General features: G+C 38.1%; 2 protein-coding genes across 5 annotated transcripts; both read left to right on the forward strand.

Annotated features, from left to right (window-relative positions):
* The first annotated feature begins 1,064 nt into the window (after positions 1 to 1,064).
* Positions 1,065 to 4,970, forward strand: cts12 (cathepsin 12). Its single transcript, XM_026158767.1, has 8 exons — positions 1,065 to 1,099; positions 1,417 to 1,562; positions 1,692 to 1,811; positions 2,019 to 2,183; positions 2,265 to 2,486; positions 2,573 to 2,741; positions 3,652 to 3,757; positions 3,850 to 4,970. Exons 1-8 carry the CDS (start codon positions 1,069 to 1,071, stop codon positions 3,947 to 3,949), a joined length of 1,059 nt encoding a protein of 352 aa, XP_026014552.1. The 5' UTR covers positions 1,065 to 1,068; the 3' UTR covers positions 3,950 to 4,970.
* A 156-nt stretch (positions 4,971 to 5,126) lies between these two features.
* Positions 5,127 to 24,712, forward strand: lama3 (laminin, alpha 3). Of its 4 annotated transcripts, none has more exons than XM_026158014.1 (38): positions 5,127 to 5,480; positions 6,790 to 6,903; positions 7,084 to 7,196; positions 7,286 to 7,369; positions 7,462 to 7,565; positions 8,191 to 8,235; positions 8,321 to 8,475; positions 8,603 to 8,713; positions 8,925 to 9,033; positions 9,260 to 9,430; positions 10,721 to 10,917; positions 10,996 to 11,112; positions 11,184 to 11,335; positions 11,440 to 11,578; positions 11,664 to 11,763; positions 11,850 to 11,966; positions 12,060 to 12,230; positions 12,318 to 12,469; positions 14,516 to 14,722; positions 14,815 to 14,963; positions 15,077 to 15,239; positions 16,053 to 16,180; positions 16,267 to 16,417; positions 16,526 to 16,630; positions 16,722 to 16,855; positions 17,086 to 17,203; positions 18,542 to 18,676; positions 18,762 to 18,904; positions 18,997 to 19,104; positions 19,216 to 19,336; positions 19,425 to 19,531; positions 19,682 to 19,862; positions 20,783 to 20,932; positions 21,027 to 21,186; positions 21,270 to 21,397; positions 21,487 to 21,580; positions 21,672 to 21,782; positions 21,886 to 24,712. In XM_026158014.1, exons 1-38 carry the CDS (start codon positions 5,286 to 5,288, stop codon positions 22,029 to 22,031), a joined length of 5,085 nt encoding a protein of 1,694 aa, XP_026013799.1. In that variant the 5' UTR covers positions 5,127 to 5,285; the 3' UTR covers positions 22,032 to 24,712. The 4 variants fall into 4 exon arrangements, with proteins under 4 accessions (XP_026013799.1, XP_026013801.1, XP_026013800.1 ...); XM_026158016.1 differs by having other exon boundaries at positions 12,366 to 12,469; XM_026158015.1 differs by having other exon boundaries at positions 8,324 to 8,475.
* The last annotated feature ends 64 nt before the right edge of the window (positions 24,713 to 24,776 follow it).

The following is a 24,776-nucleotide window of genomic DNA, read 5'->3' on the forward strand; positions in this document are numbered from 1 at the left end:
ATAGATTTATGGCGTGAAGCCATGGCTATTAAGCAACCTACATTTACTCAATACTGCACTTAAGACTAATTTTAAAGCATTTGTGTTTTACTATACTTCACTGTAATCTACATTTCTGAAAAAAAAAAAAAACTTCGCCTTTTACTCCACTATTGACATACATATAAGGAGATCATTGTTAAAAATTAAACCAAGGATCTAATCTTAAAGTCTAAATAAATGAAATAAACTATAATTATTATTATTATTAATAATAATAATAATAATAAATAAATAATTAATAATGTGGTTCGTGTTTAAAACGTTAAAACTTTGAACAAGTGAGCAAAGATTTGGAGCAACTGAAAAAGAAATCCCTCTCTGTTAAGCCCTTGTATTGATCTTGGGGATTTTTCTCTGAAACTTTCTGTTTGTGTTTTAGTCCTAAATTATTTCAGAGAGCAAAAGTCTGCTGTGGTTATCCTTAGTTCACATTTCTAAGAAAGAAAGGATAAATCCCTCATCTTCTCAGAACAAAGATCCAAAATGTCTAAACAGAATACAAATTTGTGTAGCAGAACTTTGCTAAAATAAACTATTATACCGAGTATGAATGACTTAAAATGAAGCCGAATATGGCAGTGAAATCCTGCTTACACAACGGATCTGTATGCCTGCAAGCTCTGTGCTTTTGGTTAAGTTTTAACTACTGTTTATTGTATGCACTCTTGAATGCAGAAATGTTACCCTCAGCTTTCTTACATCAGTTCACTGGCACTTTTATTTAGATAAAGTTCCCCTTTCACAGTTTGTTTTGCACAGTTATGTGACGGTTGTTGTGCTCAATTATAAACCAGTATTTGAGGGATTTACACAACTGCTGCTTTAGCTGTCTCTAAATGATTACAGCACTATGGCCAAGGAGGAGCATGATAAGCATCTTATTTTTGTTGACTAATGTCCTTCTCAGCTGCTGTCATGAGTGTTGATTTAGGGATTAACTTAAAGTATAGTAGTAACATGTACTTACTGACAAGCTTTATAAGGCAGGTCTGTTTCGGTGTCACTGTTCAGAGTTGCTCTCAGAATATGGGACCAAAACAGACTCACATGCATGAAGGTAAGCTGACCAGAGCTTTTTGTTTAATATCAAAAGAACAACTAATCTTATATAATGTTATATGTCTCTTTTATATGTTGGTTTGTTCTATAAAATCCCTTAAGTCTATTTTCACTGTTGATTTTTAAAGAAACTAACCTAAGCTAACATAAGCTCAGAGAACACTTTTTATATTGACTAGATTTCCATTTTTCTTTTGATTGATAATACAGTTGCAGTCAGAGGGCTCATGAGGCCATCCTTTCAACATGATATGATGAAATATGATGAATTATACATATACACAATGCAACTGTGCAATGCTCTGGTCCTTCTAGTCCAGCAGGCCAGCTTTCTGCTGAAAGCTGCTCTGCTGTCCGTCCTGCTAAGTGGCCTGCAGCACGTGCTGGCAGACTCAGATGAGGAGGCCCCGACTGAGTGGGAGATCTGGAAAAGCAGATATGGCATAAGCTATGATGAATCAGTGAGACAGCCTCCACATCTAAAATCCTCACAACAACAATAAGTGCAAATGTTCTCTAACGAAAAGTCCACATGTTCTCTAATTTATTCGAGTTTTTCTTGCGTGTGCTTTTCCTGTGTTAACCATCAGGATGACATGGAAAGGAGAGCCATCTGGGAGGAGAATAAGCAGTTGATTGAAGACAACAACCGAAGGTTTCTCATGGGGATGAAGTCATTCAGTATGGCTATGAATAGATATGGAGATCTAGTAAGGAGTATTGTTTTGTTCTAGTAGAATTTAGTAGTAGAGTAGAAGTGTTTTGTTTCAACAAAGAACTTAACCAGAGTTAACCAGCTCCTAAATGTACCTACTATTTTCCACAAAGACCTTAAAAAAAAAGAATTGTCTGATTAATTGCTGTAACAAACTGTGAATACTGTGATACTGTGAACAAAAATTGTTTTACATTTGCAGACACAACAAGAATACCGGGTTTTGCAAGGTGCCAAGATGAATGCTCAGTTTGTAAAGAGAGGGAAAGAAGTCTCAGCTCGAAGACTGCGTAACAATGCAAGGCATTTAGATGGCTATGCTGTTGACTACAGAAACATGGGTTTTGTGACTGAGGTTAAAGATCAGGTAAGACTGTCCCTCCATCACATGAGTGGGTATATTCAGACTGAATCACAATCAGATCTTTGTTTTAAATGTTCTTTGCAGGGCTTTTGTGGGTCATGCTGGGCCTTCAGCACTACGGGAGCTATAGAGGCACAGCTGTACAAAAAGACAGGTCAGCTGATATCCTTGAGCGAACAAAACTTAGTGGATTGTTCTAAATCCTTTGGTACCTATGGGTGCAGTGGTGCCTGGATGGCCAATGCTTATGACTATGTGGTCAGCAACGGGCTGGAGTCTTCAAACACCTACCCATACACCTCAGTGGTAGGACTCTGCTGTCTTATCCTACATCATAAAAAAGTAAATAATTCTGCGGACATGCTGTGGTTAACATTTATTTCTCTTAACAGGACACTCAGCCCTGTTTCTACGACAGCAGGCTTGCAGTTGCTCACATCAGGGACTACAGGTTCATTCCCAGGGGAGATGAGCAAGCTATGGCTGATGCTCTGGCAACTATTGGACCAATAACAGTTGCTATTGATGCAGATCATGCAAGCTTCCTGTTCTACAGCTCAGGTTAACTGCCTTAAAAATAACAGTTATGTTATCTTAAGTCGATTTTGATAAGAAGAGGACTTTTTAAACTCAGAGCTGCTATAATGAGAATTTTTAGATTAACAAAGCCACATTAAGCCACATATGAAAAGAGTGACAAAGTGCAACTTTGTTGTTGTTAGTTGTTTTTGTTCTCATTGTATGGCAGCTATTTTTTTCAGCAAAAAAGCTTTGATAATCCCATCGGATACTCAGCAACAGTGAGCAGACAAACAAAGTTAGCAACTATCTTGGGGACACAACAAAGCTTTTAGTAACTAAAGACCCAGAAATTCCCATTAGGAGTTGTTGGAGATTGAACTAAATGCTAAACAGGAATTACTATGGTAATTTTCAGCTTCATGTTTTTTATTTTTGGAGTCTAATTGAGTAACTCTGCATGATTGATGGTTCAAGATGAGCTTCATTTCTCTTATACTGGTGCTCTGGTTCATAAATTGCCTTTAAAAAGTGCAATTTAAGTGCCTCCCCCTTAAAAACCACATTCCCTTTAGGTTAACTTTATTCTGAGTTGCCTACACCTCACAAACATAAAATGTGAAGAGCATGTGGGTTGCTCATCAGTTTTCACAATCCAAGCTTTGTGCCATACCGAGGATATCCTCTTCTTCACAGAATAAAAAAAACTTCCCCAAGCAAAAAGCTTACATTCACAGGACCTCATTTTTTAAAAATTTGTGCATTTTATGTATAAGAAGCCACCATGTAAAAAGTAAGAAATACCACAAGTAATGTTCCCTAACAACTGGTCACTAAGAATTTTCCTTCTCTGAGTTAAGGGTTATTCTATGTCACTGTTGTGTTATCAGTTTGTTTTTGCTTCCCACAAATTTCCAAAAATCAGTTAAGTAGGTTCATGTTTCCTTTGCAGGAATATATGACGAGCCCAACTGCAACCCCAATAATCTGAATCATGCAGTGCTGCTGGTCGGCTATGGCTCACAAGAAGGCCAAGACTACTGGATCATCAAGAACAGGTTTGTTCAATATTGTTCAAAGAAAAAGATAGCATCTGACCAAAACCTCCACTTTTCTTCACCTAAAAATGTCTTTTTTTTTTCTCCAATAGTTGGGGAACTGGCTGGGGTGAAGGCGGCTTTATGCGAATCGTCCGGAATGGCCAAAACGCTTGTGGCCTCGCCAGCTACGCCTTGTACCCTATTCTATGATTTAATAAGATGTGGCAATCTCAAGGATACGCTCTTCCATTGGACCTCATCTCCACAAATCAACAGTCAGTGCTCATACAGCCCAAATCACCTTTCTGACAGTTTAGTAAATGTTTATGAAAAGTTGAAAACTTTTAATAATGAACATGTCGCTTCTCTCAGGGACATCTTTGTGAGGTAAATAAAAATATATAATAAAATAACTAAAATAAACGTGTGATTAATACCAGGGTCACCTTCAGCAACTCAAAAGATTAGAGCCGCCTTTGATATTTTCACTGGCTGATAGGACTAAACTGGAAGCAGACCAGTTTAGATTTGAACTCTTGCTGTTGCATTATGTGCAAAATGTAGTTTGTCAAAGTCTTACCTGAAACAGACATCCTCTAGATGGCGATATTGCTCCAAAACCTTTAGATGTTGTCCAAAATTAGTGGAGCCTTTGCCCTGTCCAGTAATGCCCCCACCCTCAACATATCATCATATACTGGATTTTGTTTTGTTTTTGTTGCCCTCCTTTTTGTGTGACCTTCATTCATAGACTTTGTGTTAAACATAGATGTAGTTTCTTAGTCTGAAAAGTGAATTCAGAGTGAAAGTAACTAAAATCTCCATTCTTTCTAACAGCCAGAAGGGGGCGACTCTTCTGGTTTAAAAAATAACTCAAAATTGTACAGAAGTCAGTAGGAAAATGGTCCTCGGCTCCTGTGTTCTGTAACCTCAATAAACACTTTCCTCATGGATTAAAGGGCTACCTTATACACACTAACATATAGATTTTGTAGATTAGACCATATAAAGCAAATCAGGGTACCCTGTGTAAGCAATATTAGTCACAGTTGATTTGTAACTTTCATTGCCAGACTGCAACTTTTTGTTATTTTTGTTAGGCTGAAATGAGAAAAAATTGAAAATCTAAAAAGAAAAAACTGAGCCTGGCCTCAACAAGAATCTGTGAGCAAACAGAACAAATGTAATGGTTATTTTAAAAGTGAGTGCAAATAAAGCTTTTACATCTGTGGTTTTTTTTGTTTCTGTTTGATATTTTTGGTACTCCTGTTTGCTTTAATAAACTATATTCCATATGAGTTCAAAAGTTGTGATTTCTTCTAGATTCATTTGTCACTTATTTCACACACTGCGTCTTCCTTCGTGTGCAACCACACCTCACTGAACTTTGATCTTAAGTCACACATATAGTTACACTCTCAGTCACTTATACAATCCAGCTTTTCTGCAACTCTCTCGCACAAAAAGCTCCAAGGTTCAGTCGAAGCTCCCTCCTAGCAGGGAGGATTTTTTTAATACACTCACAGGGCTCATTGAAAGACTTAAAATGCAGTGGGCTGCTTCTTGGCTTTGCATTGCAGCGCCTTTGTTTTTGCTCTGCTTTGCTCCAAGTTGTCCCTCTGCTCAGAAATATCCAAAGTGTTGGCATGACAGACGCACTCAGATCCGTCAGAAGCAGCACAGCAGGAAAACGTTCTGTGATCCTTCCTTCAGCAACCAGACAGCAGGTGCTGCCACTCAGGTAATGCAGCTGCTTTTTGGCTTATCTGTTACTCACTGTGTTTTTCCTTCTTATTTTCTATACTACTGTTTGTTATTACATTATGTGCAGTGAGAGAAAACAAGGTCAAGAAATCTTAGTGACTCGGTTTTTGTGATCTGAGCATATAAAGCTACTATTAACTCTTGTGCAGTCACTATCAGACATGAGTTTTTTTACGTGCCAGATATCCTAAGCTCACCAGACCTTTACTTGGATATATAATAACCTGGAGCAGACTCATTTCCAACATGCACATGCTCTTCAATACGTATCTCTATGTCGCACACCACACTGTTAAAAAAAAAAAATCCTAGAAAAACAGTAATATTCCGGCAGCTGGGGCGCCAAAATAATACCATGAAATAACAGAAAATAACTTTCCCATAAAAATATGGTTATTTTCAGTAATGACAATACAGTTTGTTGCCCTAATTTTACATGGGATTTTGCCTTTTTCATGTGCTTTTAAACATTAAATTAGGAGCATTTTAACGTGATCAAACAATGAAATTACCTATAAACAAGGTCAATGAATGTGGCAATATGAATAATAATACTTAAATGTACAGAAATATACAGTTAACAGTTGGTTTAAATAATAATGCATTGCATGCCCTGGGACAGAGGCGAGGCTGCCATATCGCACCATCGGCCCCTCACCAGTAGGTGAAGTGTCTTTAACAAGGACACAACGACCGAAAGTGTCCGAGCCGGGGCTCGAACTGGCAACCTTCTGATTACAAGGCAAACTGCCAACTCTTGAGCCACGATCACCCTGAATAGCAATAATAGTAATAATTATTTGATGTAAACAAAGTTTATAGGAATCATGTTATATATTTTTCCATAGCATTACATTTGAATTTAACAGTTCAATCCTTCACATAACGGACAAATATTTGTGCAATCATGATGCATTTGTGAATGTATTTTAACAATCTAAATATGCATATGTACAGACAAATACATTTACAAAACAAGGAAATTATGTTTTATTACATTACAGTGATTTTACATTAATTTACATTTGAAATGTGAAATCACAGTCTATTTATGTAAATTTAATGATATTCTAGAAGAACAGATCAAAACTGTAAAATACTTTTATATTAGGACTTTTTCTTACAGTGCACTTTACAGCAAATACTACAGCAGGAACTGCATTTACACCTTGTATAATGATTGATTTGTGGTAATGCATTACTTTAAAGTAGGTCAAGCACCCCTGGAGTTTTCCATTATGTTAATCGCCCCATAGTCGACTGTTCATCTCGCTGTGTCATTACAGAAGTGCAGCTCTGGCTTCTACAGAGAGTGGGCCGGACCGAACAGGGGCCAGTGTGTGCCATGCAGCTGCAACAGGCTCTCCGATGAGGGTGATGAGCGTACAGGGAACTGTGTGGTGGGTGCTGACTCACACATGCACACACAAAAAGACAATAATTACTCAGATACAAGTGATGTCTCTGCTGCTGAGAAACAATATTGTAGCAGATGTCAGTGTTGTAGCATTTGTAGTCACGCTGCTGGGCCAGATGGAAACCATGTTCCTTTTCTTTTGTTTGATCTAACTGGCCTCTAGAAATGTCAGTTCGACACTGCAGGAAATCGCTGTGAATGTTGCAAGGAGGGTTATTTTGAAGATCCAGTGAACAGAACCTGTCGTGCCTGTCCATGTCCCTTTACAGAGAACAAGTCAGTATCTGTTTATGTCCTACTCTTCCTGCACAGCTTTCCTTTTCCTTGTTTTGCGTGAATATGAAGACCTTCACTGTTTGTTTTAGTTTTGCACTGGCCTGCCTCGATGTTGGCTCAGGAGTGGTGGAATGTTTGTGTAAACATGGTTACAGTGGAGTCAGATGTGAGAGGTAACCGTACATCATTTGCATCTTCATCTTTGCAGCAAACGCCCCAACCCTCAAACTTATTTACTTTTCTCGTGTTTTTTCCCCCTTTTAAGATGTGCATTTGGTTATTATGGCAATCCCATGGTGCATGGGGGCATGTGCAAGCCCTGCAACTGCAAGAAGAATGGTTTGAACATGTGTGATTCTCTGACTGGAGGTGACTATTTATGCAATAAAGAAATACATAATAAGTAATGAATAAATAGATAATTACTCATTGAGAAAAAAAAGATCTCAATCCCTTTGTGCCAGAAGTGCACCGATGTTTTCTCCAGGTTCACTTTGCAATGCATCTGTAATGTATAGTCTACAAATACAGCTGAGGAAATCACCACTCAGTAACATAGAGTGAAAACATTGCTGAAGGACGGTGTCTGTAGTCATTGAGCTGTGAGAGACTAAACATGACCTCCATGGGTACAGAGTGTCTGGTTGCAATTTATTTTGCTTTAATGAAGGTCTGCTTTCAATTCTTCTCATATTTCTCGGGCATGCTCCTCAGCATCTAATTTAATTACATGTTCTTGATGTAATTTTAGTTATTTAAGGCATAAAATTAATATTATTGTATATATACATTTTAAATGAAATTGTATTTATTTATTTATTTATGTATTTTTGGTTGTTTGTTGTTTGTTTGATTTCCTACAACTTACTTATACTTACTGTATATTTTTGTAGCCTGTATCTCCATATATGGATTTGCATACATGGGCTAATATGAAAGCTAAAGTGGCCTTCATGTGATGAGATCCAACTTTACTATTTTTTCCTTTCAACAGAGTGCATCACATCTGGTAATAGTAACTGTGGGGATCACTGTCATGGTGAGTCTGTGTTGAAAGTTCATCTTGCAGTCGTGTTTTGACCTATAAAACTAAGACTCACTACATTTCATCTTGCCTTTACCAGCAGAGTGTGACAGCTGTACTTACACTTTGCTGGTGGACTCGGAGAAGATGGATGATGATCTGGTTTGGCTGAAGCAGCAGCTGCAGAACATCAGTCATAGTCCTGTATCACGATCTACTCTGAACAACCTGGAGGCTAACATATCTGAAGCAAAGGTAGCGATTCACACAGGGAATAGGTGTTTTTCTGAGAAAATACACTGCCCTTGAGAATATTTGCTATTTCAGATCATGCAGCAACATTTATCCAAGTTCAAAGTACTTCTTATCTAATGTTTCTTAGGTACAGATGGGGAGGCACAGTACTGCTGTGAGACTCCTGGATCCAAAGGTTGAACAGCTGGAAGCAGATGTGGCTGCTGACAGATATGACTTGTCTCAACTGAGTGATGAGGTACCTGGAGTGAATTTTCCCATGCTAATCAAAATGTAACTCATCCAAGAGACTGATAATTTTTCCTTTTTAATTGTAAATGCAAACTCATATTAGAATAGTAGAGGATAGCCAAATAGAATGAAAGACAGAGAACCCACAGGGAGCTTTCCCAGCTCTTTATGTTGGCTTATTATTAAATATATTTAAATATTTTCCAAAATTTTACCAGAACCTTGACATTACATCATATTTGAAGAAGACCTTGGAGTCTGCAAATGAAACGAAGTTAAAGGCAGAAGATCTATTTAAAACAGGAGGTCTTCTCACACCAATACAAGGTACATCTCTGAAATATGAAAATATATGTGGTCTTATCAGCGTGAAGTTGGAGTGTTCCTAACTTTAATAATTTCTGCTCAGTGATATCAGGTACAAGCAGACCTTTCCTGCCTCTCCTGCCAAAGACTTTGTGACACTTGTTAAGGAAACCGAATTACCTGTTATGTCAAAGTGGGCATCGGGCTCAGCTATATCATTTAACAGCACTGTCTCTCCTCTTGTCAGATCTGATAAAGCAGCTAACTGAGGCGAAACCTGAAGATTCAGTTTCTCTCTCTGAAAAGGACAAAGGCAGGATGATGGAAGAAGCTCAGCGCATCATGCAGGAAATGAGAAAGAGAGGCTGCACTGCTCAGAGGGACAAAGCAGGAAGCGAGCAGGAGAAGGCACATAAATGTTAGAGATCTTTTTTCCTTGAGCATAGAGATTACAGTATGCTTATGAGGAGAGAGAGTGGGGCTGAAAATGGACACATTGGCATTTAGTATTTTAAATACAAACATTGTGTTTCATGTTAAATTATTCCACAAAGACCAACCCCCTTTCACCAGTTGAGAATTCACTAATGTTTTTATATAAAAATGACTGTATAAAGATTTAATTGACATTTTAAGAAATAACCAACTGGCATGTCCGTTTGCTAAAAATGAAACTGCAGCATATCTGCTGAAATCAAATGGAAATAGGAACAAATACCCACCAATAACTAAAAAGGTGACTACTTTACACACTACAGATGTTCTCTTCTTCCTCTTGTTTACGGTATTTATGCTAGGCTAAGTAGCCAGCATGTACCTTTATACCGAATGGGTCGATACATCCATCTATGCCCAGATAGCAGAATTATTCTCATGAAAACATCAGGCCCAGTATACTTCCTTGGTTTAACCTATACTTCCATATTTGGGGTGATTCTCACTTTAATCCTCCACTCTTGACTGACTGGCAGCAAGATTAATCTGTGTGTGCAAATCAAATAGTCTGGATGTGGAGATAGTTTTGACTCCCATAGTGTATGTGACCCAGGCTCTCACCGTTTATTGAACCAGAGCAAACACAAATATGTGGCAGATATACAGTTAGCTCCATAAATATTTGGACAGAGACACCTTTTTTCCAATTTTAGTTCTGTACTTTACAACAATGATTTCCAACAAAACAACTCAGATGCAGTTGAAGTGCAGGCCTTTGGCTTTCGTTCAGTAGGTTGAACAAAAAGATATGGAGAGCTCCTCTGACCGCATCTTCACAGGAAAATCTTCCAAATTCAAGCATCACACCTCAAATTAAGTCCAGGTCTTTTCTCTGTTTAATTGATAATGACAGTATGAAGAAACTGCCCACACCTTCATCTGATTTGAATGTGGATACCCTCAAATGAAAGCTGAGTCTACAGATAATGTCCAAGTCCATGATGTAACTATGATTGGAATATGTTTCAGTAAATGATAAAACCTTGTGTCAGTGTCCAAATATATATGGACCTAACTGTAGTGGCAGGAATGCGTCTCAGATCTTTAAACAGAACAGAGGACATGAACAATCAGCCAAACCATTTCAGAAACACAACTGCAGATTAATAATTTCATAATTAATGAAAATATAATTGTCAAAATTAGAGTTAGAAGACATTCTGTGGCCAATATCAAATAACTCTGATATCTAAATTTTGCATACTCTCTTCAGTGTTAGAACTAATCAGCAACGACATGATAGCTGCTGCAGAAATGAAACAACTCATCCTGCTTCAGAGTGGAGACTCTCTCATGGCCTCACATTCTGCTGTGAGAGAGTTGGGCGAGCTGCTGTTGGATGCAGAGGACAGAGTTGACAGAGCAAGGGGTCTTAACCTCAAGAGTCGTACTGCCCTACAGGAGCTGCAGGTAATGAGAAATAAAGCTCTCATTGGCCATGTCATACATTTCTGATGACACACTGTTTTATCTTTCTTCTTTTTCCAGCATCTTAAAGCTCAGCTGGATAAAGAACAAAGCACTCTCCATCCTGGGACTGAAATGACTAAAGATCTGCTAAAGAACATTACTGACAATTTGTCGATACTTAAGGAAGTTAAAAAAGTAATAAGCAGCTTTTTATAACTTCTCAAAAGTATTGGACTTTGCATTAAAGTTTACTGTTTAAATTGCAGGAATTTGAGAAGCGAGCAGCTCAGTTGGATGGTGCCAAGCTGGAACACTTTCAGCAGTTAAACAACAGTTTAAAAATAGCAGAGGTGGAAGCTATAGCCCAGGCAGAGGAGCATGCAAAGGAGCTCAAAAGAGTGGTGACAGAATTACAACAGTGAGTGTGAATCCCAAGAACAAATAAAGAAGCAAGGCAGATTTAGATTAGCTTGGGCCCCGTTTCTCGTTTAACATAATAGACCATCTTGGATTTTGTTACAGAGCGCTTCATACAGCTACTAACAGCACTTCACTGGTCAGCCTCCTGGGTATAGGGGCCTATGACAGCATCATTAAGGCAGTAGAAATGGCTGAGAAGGCAGCAAAGGAGTCCAAAAGGGCTGCTGATCAAACCTTAAAGGTAACTTCAGTGCTGTTAGTAAGAGTTATTAAAAAATCTACGTGTTTATAGAAAATATTAATGCAATATTTGAATGATAAATTAGGATGTGAAGAAGGGAGGTCTGATCAGCAGGTCTGAACAGCTGAAAGATAACTCAAGTTATCTATGGAGGGAAACCAGAGACACTCAAAGTCACCTTAAAAGTATGTAAAAACAAAACAAGTATCAAGACAAATATATTGAGTTTGAATGTGCAAAATGAAAAGGTGTTCTAATTTCTTTTGAACAGCGGTGTCACGTACAATAAATGCTCACAGGAATCGTGTAAATAAACAAAAGAAAAAAAGAAGATCACTGAGAATCGACACCTCATCCATCGGTGACAAACTCAAAGAGATCAAAAGAGGTTTGTAGAGCACTTGGAATTGATGCAGATCAGAAAATAAACGTCAAATTAGTTATTGTATCTGCATATGATAGTTTTTCTTTTGTATTTCAGATGACACAGCGGCACTGATAGTGTCTGTGAAAACTGCTGCTTCTGATGCTAACGCTACAGTCAGCAGTGTGAAAGAGAGACTGAGAAATATCAGCGAGGAAGTGGGAAGAATAACTTTAACCAATATCAGTGTGAATATAAATGACATGTTGACAGATGCAGACCAGGCTGGTAAGTGTTTAAATTCCTTAAACATATTCTTGCAATTAAAATACAGTCATTTAAAGGTTTTATGTGTTGTTATTTTATCCGCTTAAGTAAAAAGCTTCAACAAAGCATTCCCTGTGATGAGTGACAAGCTCGCAGAAGTCAAGGCTCTTGGTAGGAGGATGTCACCTCACCCAAACATGACAGAAAGCATCCAGAGAATCAAGGACATAATAGAGGAGACAAGAAACTTTGTTAATAGGGTAACATTTTCTTTTTAATTTCATCTTTCCTATTAATTTCTTAATTGACTTGTCAGATTTGATTTAAAGCTGGAACAGCCTCACAGTGTATGACAGTACAGTGTGCATATGAAATGTGTAGCTTGCAGACTGAACCTTATGAAGCTGTCGGCTGTGTCTGCAGTTTTCCTCAGCTTCATGGTTCTTTGCAGGTATCTTCAAGTTTTCAAGAGAAATTAGCACTGCTAAAATGTAAAAATTCACAGTATTGCATTGCTTTCATTAATAAATGCAATACAAGAAAATCAAATAACTCAGAAAGGCCAAACAAATACACAAAAGTGAAATAAAAAAACTAATTAAAAAAATCCACACTTCTCAAAAAAACTTTAAAATAATAAAAATGAATAAAATAAATAAATAAATAAAATCATGTCACAAAAAATTGCACTAAATTAAATGCTTGACTCCAAGACATTAAAAGACCATGTGGCAACAGAAAAATGAACAACAGGTGGTACATATGCTGGGGCGAGTGATTAACTAGTTGAATAAAAGTGGCACAGAAAATAGAGGGAAGCAGGATGTTATTAACGATCACAAAGAAAATATTATTCAATAAAACAGGAAGTAACTCAAACAGGAGTATTAACAATACGAGCAAAAACAATAATACAAACTTTTGATCTAATTACAAGATATTTACAATTTTTTAATGATTGTTAATGTAAAGTGTTACCTGCTATTACCGAGACAGATATTTTATTATGTTTGCAATTTACTTTTCAAGTCAAGGGACGTTCATTTATTTCACACATTAAAGCACAGCAGACCCTGACAAAAGTGCTGCACAACAATCGATACAACAATTAGGAAAACATAATAATATGATGAAAGGTTATTAAAGGTTAATAAACTAAACAAGAGGTTTGACTTTCATTATTAAAAGGAGCTAGCTATAGTGACAGATTTAATCTGTCTTTAATTTCAGAGAGGAATCACAATTTACACCAGGTTTCTTTACATGACATTAAGGTATGAAGCCTGAGACAGAATAGGGCCTTTAATCGACCCCTGTGGTACTCCACGGGTCAAAGTGGACGCTTTAGAACAAATCCTACTGGAAAAAGAACCGTTAATCAGATATGACTTTAATCAGTTTGGAGCAGTGCCATTGATATCACTACACTGCTGAAGATAGGAAATTAATATTTCATGATTCACTGTATCAAATGCAACAGTAAGATCAAGTAATATAAGAACAGATGAGTGATCAGCATTGACAATATAGAAGAGTCATTATAAACTCTCAAAAGTACTAATATATTGCTTAAGGCTGTTTCAAATTAACACATTATATATTAAGTGCTATGTAAGCACTATCCAAAGAGAATTCATTTGGCCTTGGAGTGTGCAGAGATTATCTTCAGTATTTCCCTTGTTTTTGGTGAAAGGAGGACAGAGCATGATAGCTGGATTGTATTTTGGCTTGATTCATAGACAAAGCTGAAAGTATTTTCCCCTCTGATCAGGAGTAACAAGGCTGCCAGCTATGGGAAACTAAATTTTTGCACAGCCCAGACTGACATCTGTTGTCTGGAGGATCAACCAGGTTACAGGGTCAGCTACATGCGACTGCTCTCAGGAAGTTTTAGATAATCTGCTGAACACAATACGGCCTTAAATGCTGGTGCTGAGTCAAAAAGCTAATATACTTGGTTACATTTTTTTTTTTTTTTTTTGCTGAGTCTGACCTTTCAGAAATCAACAGACTTTACCAGCTAGAATTACTACTTGGATGGTGACATTAGAATTATTTACATGTGGAAAGCTGCTTCATTTAGTAACTCTGATGCAAACATTCACATTGGAAATACCAAAAAAACCAGAAATTCTGCTTGAGTTGGTGGACCAAAAATAGAACTCAAAGTAGTGCAACCGTGTTTCCATTACCCCTAATTTGTAAAAATAAAATAATAAATGTATGAATACAATAGTTTATTTTTTAAAAACACATAAATTATCTGTTTTTGTGACACACACGATTTCTACCGTCTCTTGTCACAGCTCTCTCTTGGCACCACTTTCAATGGAAAGAGCCACATTGAGCTTCACCCTCCAAGAGACCTTGAGGACATTAAAGCGTTTACAGCTGTCGATCTTCTCCTCAATCGGCATCACAAAATCCCGGCTAAGTCTGATGTGAGACGAAAACGACACCAGGATGAACACAGAGATGCCAACCTGTTCGTTTTCTACCTGGGCAGCAAGAATGTGAGCGTGCATACCGGCCTACACAGGAAGCATGATGTAGTTTTTTGTTTTTTTCTTTAATATACCTTAGGTTTCTTTTATTACATTTCTAGGCTTCTGGAGACTACATTGGAATGGCTATCAGAAACACTGTGTTGGTTTGTGTCTATAAGTTGGGTGGAGTGGTTCATGAGATAGAAACCAGCCAAATAACACTCGGAAGCGTGAACTCCTCAGCCGTTGACAGAGTTATCTTCCACAGGTACTGAGTACATATGGTAGAAGTGTATTTTAAAATGAACATGGATTTGCTAGCTGAAAGTTTACATGATGTCACCAACATGTTTCTTATCTTCGTGCCAACAATTCCTGCAGGGTTTACCAGGACGCTGAAGTGAACGTCACAAAGAACTTCACGTCAAAGGAGCGTGTCAGTCTCCCTCCTAAACGTAACCTCCCAAACACAATGACAGGCGTCTTCGACTTGGATCCAGGCAGTGTCGTTTTCTACGTGGGGGGCTATCCCGATTACTTCACTGTAATAAGTCTCTGCTTTCATTTCATCCTGCCTGCAAATTTATAGTGTTTAAAGGGGTAGAGAGTTGAAAGACGACCCAAAGCCAATTCAAACTCATTTAATAAGCTTGTGTAAAATTGTAAACGTTGCAATAGCAATGATAACTTTTGTATAACACACAAGCAAGCACACAGAAAGTTTAGACACTGTGTCTTTCATTTGTTTAGCCAAAGATAATGGGTTTTAAATAAAGGAAAAGCTAACATATAAAAACTAGTTTCCAGCACACACAGCTTCAGTTGACTTGATGGGTGGAAGAAGTAAAGAAAAAAGTACGGAAAAAGGTTTATTGTATTGTTTATTGTCAAGATTTTGACTCATGGGGTAACTCAACGTATTGCATGATTTTCTAAGTTTTCTTTGAAAACTATTTGGAATTTATTTGATGCTGAAAGAAGTGTTTTGATGGAAGCCATGATCTCCCAATTTTGATATGGATTTGATTTTATATATTATATCACTGTTTTATAGTATATATGACAATATTTGTTTTGTGGAAATAGGGTTCCATAGACTGCATGAATGACATACAACAGTCTTATTCAGAGACTGAAATTGAACAATTTAGTGAGAAAGGTACTTTTTGTGAAGAAGTTGAAATACAAAGTCCCTATCATAGTCTGCCATCATCCTTTTGTGGGAATGGGTTAATGAAAAATAGCTTAGAGCTTCTGAGCCCTAGAGAACAGGAGTGTACTCAACAAAATCATTTGCATTAGTAAATGACATGTTCACTTTTTCAGTCCAATTTTCAGTCCTCTTTTGTTCTCATAGCCTCCAGTGGAGCTGCGTTACCCCAAGTACAGAGGAGCCATAAAACTCTCCTACCTGAATGATAATCCTGTCTGCCTTTTTAACTTCAAACATGCTGTCAATATGGATGCAAAACAGCACACTGTGAAGTAAGCATAAAACAAAAAATTAAAAATAAAGGTCGGACATTGTGTTGACTAGAAAAGGTCAAATAATGATTAAATTATGTGTTTAGGATTGCACAGGAAGAGGTGTCTGATTATTATGAAGGAAGAGGTTACCGCATGGCGTTCATAAAGGATCCTGACTGGAAAAAGAGGCGACTGTTCAGATTTCACACAAACAGCCGAGAAACAAATGCCTTGTTATTCTACATTGGAAACAACGTAGGATTTTAATTTTTGAATAGATGCTTGAAGCACTTATATAACTGCATGTTTAACAAAAAAACAAACAAAAAAAGATTTAAAATTCATGTGTTTCTTCTGTTTTAGGAGTCCTTTTTCTGTGTGTTTGTGGAGAGAGGCTTCCTTGTGCTACAAGGTCAACAAGCTGACAGAGAGATTAGACTTCGGAGTGCTGAAAGAGTGTCTCTGTTTGTAAGAACAACAATACAATTAGTTACTTTAAAAAACTTGAAAGTCTTTTTGTTAAATTCATGCCTTTCTAAGCATATGCTTCCTGTTTCAGGACACGCAGTTTGCAATTGCCATTGCAGATAAATTAATTGTGTACTATGGGCAAAATACGGTCTCCACAGATCACATTCAAACAGACTACATCAGTTATTACATTGGGGGTCTTCCAGCAGAGCTCAGAGAGAGGTAATGCAACACACGATGCTTTTAAAATCATGTCAAACTCAGCTTCCTCTGGGAGGGAAACAAATAATTCCCTACTGAAAGACTTACAAAAAAATCAAACCACTCTCATGACCATTACTATATGACATATAAATGCCAGTGCCAATGTGTGTGTTGAGTAGTCTAGAAGAAAACAGTATCAGCTAATCAAACTGACCTTTTCTATGAGCCTGTCTGCCTTTGAATCTCAGACACAACATCACAGCTGCACCGCTCAGGGGATGCGTGGATAACCTGAAAGCAGATGCTGAGATTGTCGAGTACAACAGGACAATAGGTGTCAGCAGTGGATGTCCAGTCTCCTCACTGGTAAGTCTCGGTCCGGGGCTCGGACCGAGACTGTCCGAGCCAGGGCTCGGACAGTCTCGGTCGTTGTGTCCTTGGGCAAGACACTTCACCCGTTGCCTACTGGTGGTGGTCAGAGGGCCCGGTGGCGCCAGTGTCCGGCAGCCTCGCCTCTGTCAGTGCGCCCCAGGGTGGCTGTGGCTACAATGTAGCTTGCCATCACCAGTGTGTGAATGTGTGTGTGAATGGGTGGATGACTGGATATGTAAAGCGCTTTGGGGTCCTTAGGGACTAGTAAAAGCGCTATATAAATACAGGCCATTTACCATTTACAAATCTGCATTAAAATTTCTCTCAGATGATCAGAGGATAGACTTTTTGAAACTTTTTTTTTTTTTTTAAATAAAAGATGGACTTAACCGCAGAGTCTGAGTAGTGAAGCCAGTGCAGAAGTGCACGGCACCTGCCTGGTTTCTAATGCACAGCAGGGGGGTAATTCTCCTTAGTCAGACTTTTAAAAAGTTTATGAGAAATTGTACCTACTTCTCACTTCATTTTAGCTCTTCAAGAACTTGTTGTTTTGATAACTTTGTGTCTTATATAATAACGCAGAGTGTTCCTTTTTAAAATTATGGCCCAATTAAGTATCTAAGTATGAGAATTGATGCCTGTGCAGCGGTGCTTCGAATGTGCCTAGTTTCTAATGCACAGCAGGAGGAAAACTCCTCGTTAGTGTGTTTGTACCTGCTCGTACAAATGTACTTACTTCTCACTTTTAGATCTCAGTACCCCATCAAATTGTTGCCTTATTAACTTTGTGTCTTATGTAACATAGCAGCGTGTTCTTTTTGAAAATTATGGCACCATTAAGTGTAAAATAGATGTTTAATTGAGGCGCTTCACGGCAAGGTACCTTGTGATTGACAAACCCCTTATCTCAGTTTTCCAGTCAGAGACACCCCTCACTTAACAAATCCATGAACCATGATGAACCAATCGTTATTGTGAAGAATAATCATGAAGTCAGTAGCATGATGTGGCCATTATTAGCTATCACACCTACCTGGAAATAACAGGGGAAAAAAGACTGTAGCAGCAGTTTGTTTCTTATATTCATATTAAAATAATATAACTGTCACGGGCTTAAATTAGTTGCCAGTGGTTACTCATTAAGGATATAGTAGTGTATTCAACTTCAACAATAGTGCGCTTTATTACTTAAAAAGTTAACTTTTCATTTGTAGGTGGAAAAATGTAACATTTCCTATTTCAAAAGTCAATCTCTGTCTAGCTTTAAAACACTAAATGAATAGCCTGTAGACACAGGGGTCTAATACTAGTGTGTTTCTGGCTTGTGTATAGGGTGTTCGTGCAGCTACATTGAATTCGGCTCTTTCTGTCGATTCTCTGTTTGCCTGGGACGAACAGCCAGTGAGAGTCTCGTTAGGCTTCAGGAGCACAGGCAAGCGGGGCGTTGTTCTGAAGAGCGGCTCTCAGGTAAATCTCGTGTGCCACACTTTTTGATTTAAAAGAAAATCAAAAGGAAAATATCAAGATGACTTTAGTAGTACTCTCACTGCAGGGCTCCAAACCTGTCCACAATCTCCAGTTGTCCCTGGACGATGGCTTTGTGGTTTTTTATAGTTTTAATTATACCCTGAGGTCAAATGAAAGGTATAATGATGGAGTCTGGCATTACGTGTCTGCAGTGGGGAAGCCATCAGGGTAAGAACTGTCATCTTTTTGCTGATACCTGGATTTTATTGCAATTAAAATTTAAAATCAGCACGTCGCTAATGTTGTCGTGATTTTCTCAGGCTGCTGCTTAGCATTGACAATGTAAATGTGAGTCCGGCACATTCAGACCAAATCAGCATGCAAAGAGGAAAATTCAAAGGCTGCATTGCTAATCTTTATACAAGCAGGTTTGTTATACATTCTTTCAGTTGCTTTATAATATATCTCACAATATATATCTGTTTATTACAATAACACGATTCAATTTTGATGAAACAAAATCTCCTCATTTCACACAGGCCGAGTATTTTACCTGCTGATCTAAGCTCATTATCGCAAACTGGAGACATTATCTTTGGTCAGTGCAGTCAGCCTCCCCCACCGCACTCCACAATGAAAAGGCCCCAGACGCACAACCTTGTAAGCACATCAAACTATTATTTTTTTCAGCTCCCCTATTGCTGGATAATGACATAGTAACAGCAGTCATTTTTCTGCTGTGTGTCAGATTACGACTCCAGCTGGCAGTCAATGTAGACCCCAGAGAGCATACCAACTCTATGAGAAAGACAGCTGGGTCAGTTACAACCTCCCACAAGAAAACCTTAATTATAGGTAAAATACTAAAACCTGAAAATTATAATGGCATTTTCCATGACTGGTTTGGTTTGGTAACCTTTAGAGTGCCTCGTCAAACCTTCATCCAGCTGTGAATTCATTCATAAACATTTAAAGGGACTTTGTTCTTGTTCTCATGTGTCTCAGGCCTCACTTCTCTCTTGATATCAATACCAAATCGTCCAAAGGGCTCATCCTCCATGTCGCAGGAAGAGGAGCCGTCCCCCTCCTGGCTCTGTACATGGCCAACGGCAAGATCAAGATGTCACTTGGTCAAAACAGAATCATCCAGCACAAGGAGAAGAGCAATGATGGCAACTGGCATAGAGTTTGTAACCAAGTCTCATTACAAATATTAAGTGATAAAAGCAGCAAAGCTCTAAACATTGGACTCCTGATTTCAAAGGAACAGTTGCAGATATATGGGAATTTCGGTTGCTTATCTCACATAGATTTTATCAGCAGTAGGATAAAACTAGAAAACTAGAAAACCAGCAAAATGCAAGTCAGACTAATCGGATTGAACAAAGAAGCAAAAGAAACACAGGAAAAAGGCAAACACTAAGAAACATGAGGGAGGAGACGATATCTCTAAAGAGGAGATCAATGGAACAAAAAAAGGTAACCAAAACTAAAAGAATAAACAAAATAAATAATAAAAAAAAATAATAAAGAAAAACAATAATTAATATTACTACTGTTGGCAGCTGGGCAGCAGGTATCTTTCATTAGAGCAAACAAATATAACCTTTACAGCAGCACCAATTAAGCTTTGATTGGATGACAAAAGTGTCTCACAGGCAGAGAAAATATATATGTTATTCTTCTCAAAAAGTAAATGTATTTATTTCCCTAAACAACGGGCAGTGCCAAAATGAAGCGTTAAGGATTTAAATGGTGCAGAAAAGAAAATTACTGATATCAGAAAGCTTCCAATGGGAATTCAAACACCGCTAACAAGAAATATATATACAAAATATATAAAATACATAAAAAAAAATAATGACATAGTGGGCAATTACATAATGGAACTGATTTTTGAAAGTTTGTTGGAGCATAAATGGAAAACAGGAGGAACAACTAATTTCTAAATCACTTTTATCATAAACAATCAGGACATAACTCTTAATATGCAGGGGAAAAAATGCAGTAATTCTTTTCTCATATCTGTGTGTCATATCACAATCATATCACAGTGATGGTGAAGTTATATTCTGTGGATGGCTGAGTTTGTTTGCGTGTGCGCAGGTTCAATTCAGCGTGGAGAACAGCACTTTTCATCTTCTGGTTGATGGGATCCGTGTGACTGATGGCCGCTTACCAAACAATGAGGGATCATCTTTAGACCTGCACAACCCTGTGTATCTGGGAGCTGGTACAAAAAGCAAAAACACTAAAGTCTGTATCAGACTCAAGCTATGGCAAATATTTTCCCACATCTTTTTGTTTGCACACTGACCGGCTTCTCTTTTCTCTTCCTGTCCTTTATCAGGGACACAACATCCCCACAGACAGTGTTATCAGCTGTATAAGGGAATTCAAAATGAATGATGTATTTGTTGGTGCAGCTGAGGTGAGCCACAAAGCCTTACCGTGCTTTCATGGGCTTGCAGAGGAAGGGACATACTTTGGTGGCGGTCACATCGTCTTAGGTTTGGCCTTGTATTTCAAAAATCTTGATGCTGCTGATGTGTTTCAATCATCCGCACACTCATAAAGAACATTTCTATTCTAGATAACTACTTCACCGTTGGCTCGCACTTTTTGTTGTCCTTCAAGCTGCGCCCTCAACACCTCACGGGTCTTCTCTTCCACGTTCAAAGTGATAAGACCAGCCTTAATGTGTTCTTAATGGAAAACAAGGTAAAACCTCTCGCTCTTGTGACAGCTAATTGGGCAGCAATTCAAAAGAAAAGCTGCATGAGATGACAAAATATGTTATGTTTTACCAGGTGGGCGTCAAAGCAAATGATGGTAATGGAGCTGTTAGTGTCTCAGTAACACCTCGTAAAAGCCTCTGTGATGGAAAATTTCACGAGGTTACAGGTAGGAAATCGTGTATTAAAAACATTCAAGAACGTGAGTCACATGTTGATAGTTGTGCTTTTAAAATTCTTCTGTTATTGTTGTTTCTCAGTCTCCAAAAAAAGGAACGCATTCCAACTAGTGGTTGACTCCGTGTCCAAGGAGAAAGCAGGCCCCAAATCCACGTCATATTCAACGGCCCTGGAATCGCTTCACATTGGGGGTAAATCCATGAACCGCTGGGCATTATATCTTTCAGAGAGTTTCAGCTTTTTGTCGTATAATCTGATCAGAATCTCTTTGTGCTTTTTCCTTTCCTGAATTAGGGACAACAAATCAAAATGGAGCCCCTGTGCCTTCACCTTTTGTGGGCTGCTTGCGAAATGTGAAGCTTAATGGAAAGCCGGTTGCATTTGCGAAAGCCTCCAGAGTGGTCGGTCCAGTGAGCATCAACAGATGCCCCGCAAACTAATGAAATACATCATTACAAACAGGGATGGGAATAGTAAACCTAGTTAGGCTGAAATCAAGCAACAATTTTTCCAATCTAACGGAATTGTATTTCTCTAAGCTTCAGTTCCTTTTTTCCACCACAGGAATGTTTTCCTGATATTTGCTCATTACAAAGCAATGACGCCAAACTCATGATAGCGAGTTGTAAATCACCTGCAAGCTTATTTTCTACTCTCCCTACACTGTTCCAGACTCATTGATATTAAAATAGTCGCCCTGAAGCTGAAAACCTGTTACGGTCTACTTTTATTTTCCCACAGAACACCGATAAGGTGAGAAAACTGATAGAGACTCAGTTCAATGCAGCCACAACACCATCTAAGAGCACAACAGCAAAATTTGCCATAAATTTAGCAGTGGATTTTAAACAAATCCACCCCAATCCCATCTATTAGCTGCGCTAATCACCCTGCCTCGCAGCAAGGTCTTGCGTTTGAATCCCGAGACTCTGTGGCTGTTCCCCATGGAGTGTGCATGCTCTCCCCATGTCTGTGTGGGTTCTCACCAGGTACTTTGTCTTCCTCACACATTCCAAAGGCATCCATGTTATGTTAATTGGTCATTCTAAATTGGCTGCAGGCGTGAGTGTGAATGGATGTTTATCTATCTGCGTTAGCTCTGTGATCTGTCCACAGTGCAACACACCTCTCACCCAATGACACTTGTGATAAGCTCCGGCATTACCATGACCCTGACTTCCATACACTGGAGAAAATAGATGAATGAATTTTAAACATCTGATATATTTATCTGTCGCAATATCAGTCGCTTCACATTAACACAAAACCTTATTAATCAGTATAGGAACAGACAGGATCCATAAGAAACAGCATCAGTTCATTCCCGTGTTTAAAATTAAGGTAAATATTACATACACACGCACCTTACTCATACTAATAGCCTTAATTCTGCCCTACGTTTGACCAATAGATGGAGTGCTTCCCTTCATGTAATGCGAGGTGTTAGTTCACATTTACTCTCAGCTGGTGATGGCAGCAAAACATTACCAAGAACTTGAAGGTGTCAAGGTTCAAGTGAATGACATGGATGGATTTCCCCCCACAAATTGCTTTTTATTTTCTGTCTGTAGCAGTAGTGGTAGTTAGCACACACAGGCTTGAAGACTGTATTCTGCCCTGTAATTCAAGTGCACTGTAAAGCTGCTCAAGTCATATGAAATGAAGTTTGTCTTTTTTGTTTATTTTTATTTTTGCCCTTTGATATTACTATACAGTTCACACACATAGAGAGTGGGTAACTAAGTACAGAAGAAAATATATAGTTATTATTTATAGTGTAGTTATACTTTTATTACGAAAAATATGAATAAGATCACTTTAAATGTCTAATAATCTGCTCTACGTTTAAAATAAGTGAGATGTCATAAAAAGTAATAACAATAAATGTACAGCAGATTATTTTAAATGATACTAAACACTGCAGTCAATTACAATAATGTGTAACAGATATAAATATAAATGTAAGTATATTCTGATATATTTGCAGTTCATCAATATGCATGTGAAACTTTACTTTAAATGGTTGGCTAATTAGAAGTGACTCATAGAGGTCATTAAATGAGTGACAGAATATTTTAAATGTCTAAGAAATAGTCATAAATTATTCTAAATGTGCAATATGTAAATTACTACACATTCAAGCGGGCTGCATTAAATGACTAATCAATTAGGGTTACAAATAGATTATTATATAGGCAACAGATGACTTTTAACAAATAACAGTTCATTGTGAATTAGTATAGTACAGTTCTAGTATTGGGACCCACCCAGTTTGCGTTGTCAGTGGTTATTTTGCCCCTTAAAGTTGCTGGATGTCATCAAATTGCTATGGTTTATGGGGTGGCTGTAGGTCAGGAGGTTGAGCAGGTCATCTGCTAATTGGAAGATTGCAGTTTGATCCCTGGCTGCTCCAGTCAAATATCCTTGGCGTTAGCCCGCATCCATCAGAGTATGAATGTGTGTGAATCTTAGATAGAAGGGACTTAAGCATAGAAAAAGTGCTTGAGTGAATCAGAGGAGAAACGTGCTATATAAGAACAAGTCTGTTTACTATTTACTGATAGTTGCTTCCTGTGTGAATGGTCCTTAAGCTCTGCCAATGTGGAAATGCCAAAATATGCCTAATGGTCACTTGGCTGCCTCCAAAAAAGAGAAAGTGAGTCACACCCAATAAACTGTTACAACAGCTATAAACATGTTTACAGACTTGTAGAAAAGACAGTTCTATCCTCAACATTTAATTTCCCCTTAAAGTAACCGTATGGGGGCACGATTTATTAAATATCCATCTATTCAGATTCTGTTGAGGCCTAGCATTAGATGTGTGTGTTCACTTTATTTACAGGTGGCTGTGGACCATCACTGTAGAAAGCTTCATCTCTGCTCAAGTTGAAGCACTGAACTGGACTGCACTGTATTTGTGGCCCATCCCCCCCAAAATCTTAATTTTTGCTGAGTAAAATTATTTTCTTTTTGTTTTTTTTAATGTTAGTCTCTTTTCTGTGCTCAGTCAGTTGCTCAATAAGCTTGCATGACTTCGCCCTCATGTCTAAATATGGATATTCTGGCTCAAAACACAATCACAGTGGCCAAACTGCCATCACTGAGGCTTTGCTCATGGTTTATATCAATCCATGTCTTCAGCAGTCAGAAAAAAATAAACACAAATAATAAAAAAATCATAT

Source organism: Astatotilapia calliptera, chromosome 23, assembly GCF_900246225.1.
Source record: "Astatotilapia calliptera chromosome 23, fAstCal1.2, whole genome shotgun sequence".
Lineage (NCBI taxonomy): Eukaryota > Metazoa > Chordata > Actinopteri > Cichliformes > Cichlidae > Astatotilapia > Astatotilapia calliptera.

What these genes read in the sequence shown, in the direction of transcription:
- lama3 (XM_026158014.1), top strand. Translation starts at nt 5,286, where the DNA reads ATGCAGTGGGCTGCTTCTTGGCTTTGCATTGCAGCGCCTTTGTTTTTG. An exon ending in ACTCAAAGAGATCAAAAGAG is followed by an intron (nt 11,967 to 12,059) that starts GTTTGTAGAGCA and finishes TTTGTATTTCAG; the next exon opens with ATGACACAGCGGCACTGATA. An exon ending in CAAGAAACTTTGTTAATAGG is followed by an intron (nt 12,470 to 14,515) that starts GTAACATTTTCT and finishes CTCTTGTCACAG; the next exon opens with CTCTCTCTTGGCACCACTTT.
- cts12 (XM_026158767.1), top strand. Translation starts at nt 1,069, where the DNA reads ATGGGACCAAAACAGACTCACATGCATGAAG. An exon ending in CCTACCCATACACCTCAGTG is followed by an intron (nt 2,487 to 2,572) that starts GTAGGACTCTGC and finishes TTCTCTTAACAG; the next exon opens with GACACTCAGCCCTGTTTCTA. An exon ending in TACTGGATCATCAAGAACAG is followed by an intron (nt 3,758 to 3,849) that starts GTTTGTTCAATA and finishes TTTCTCCAATAG; the next exon opens with TTGGGGAACTGGCTGGGGTG.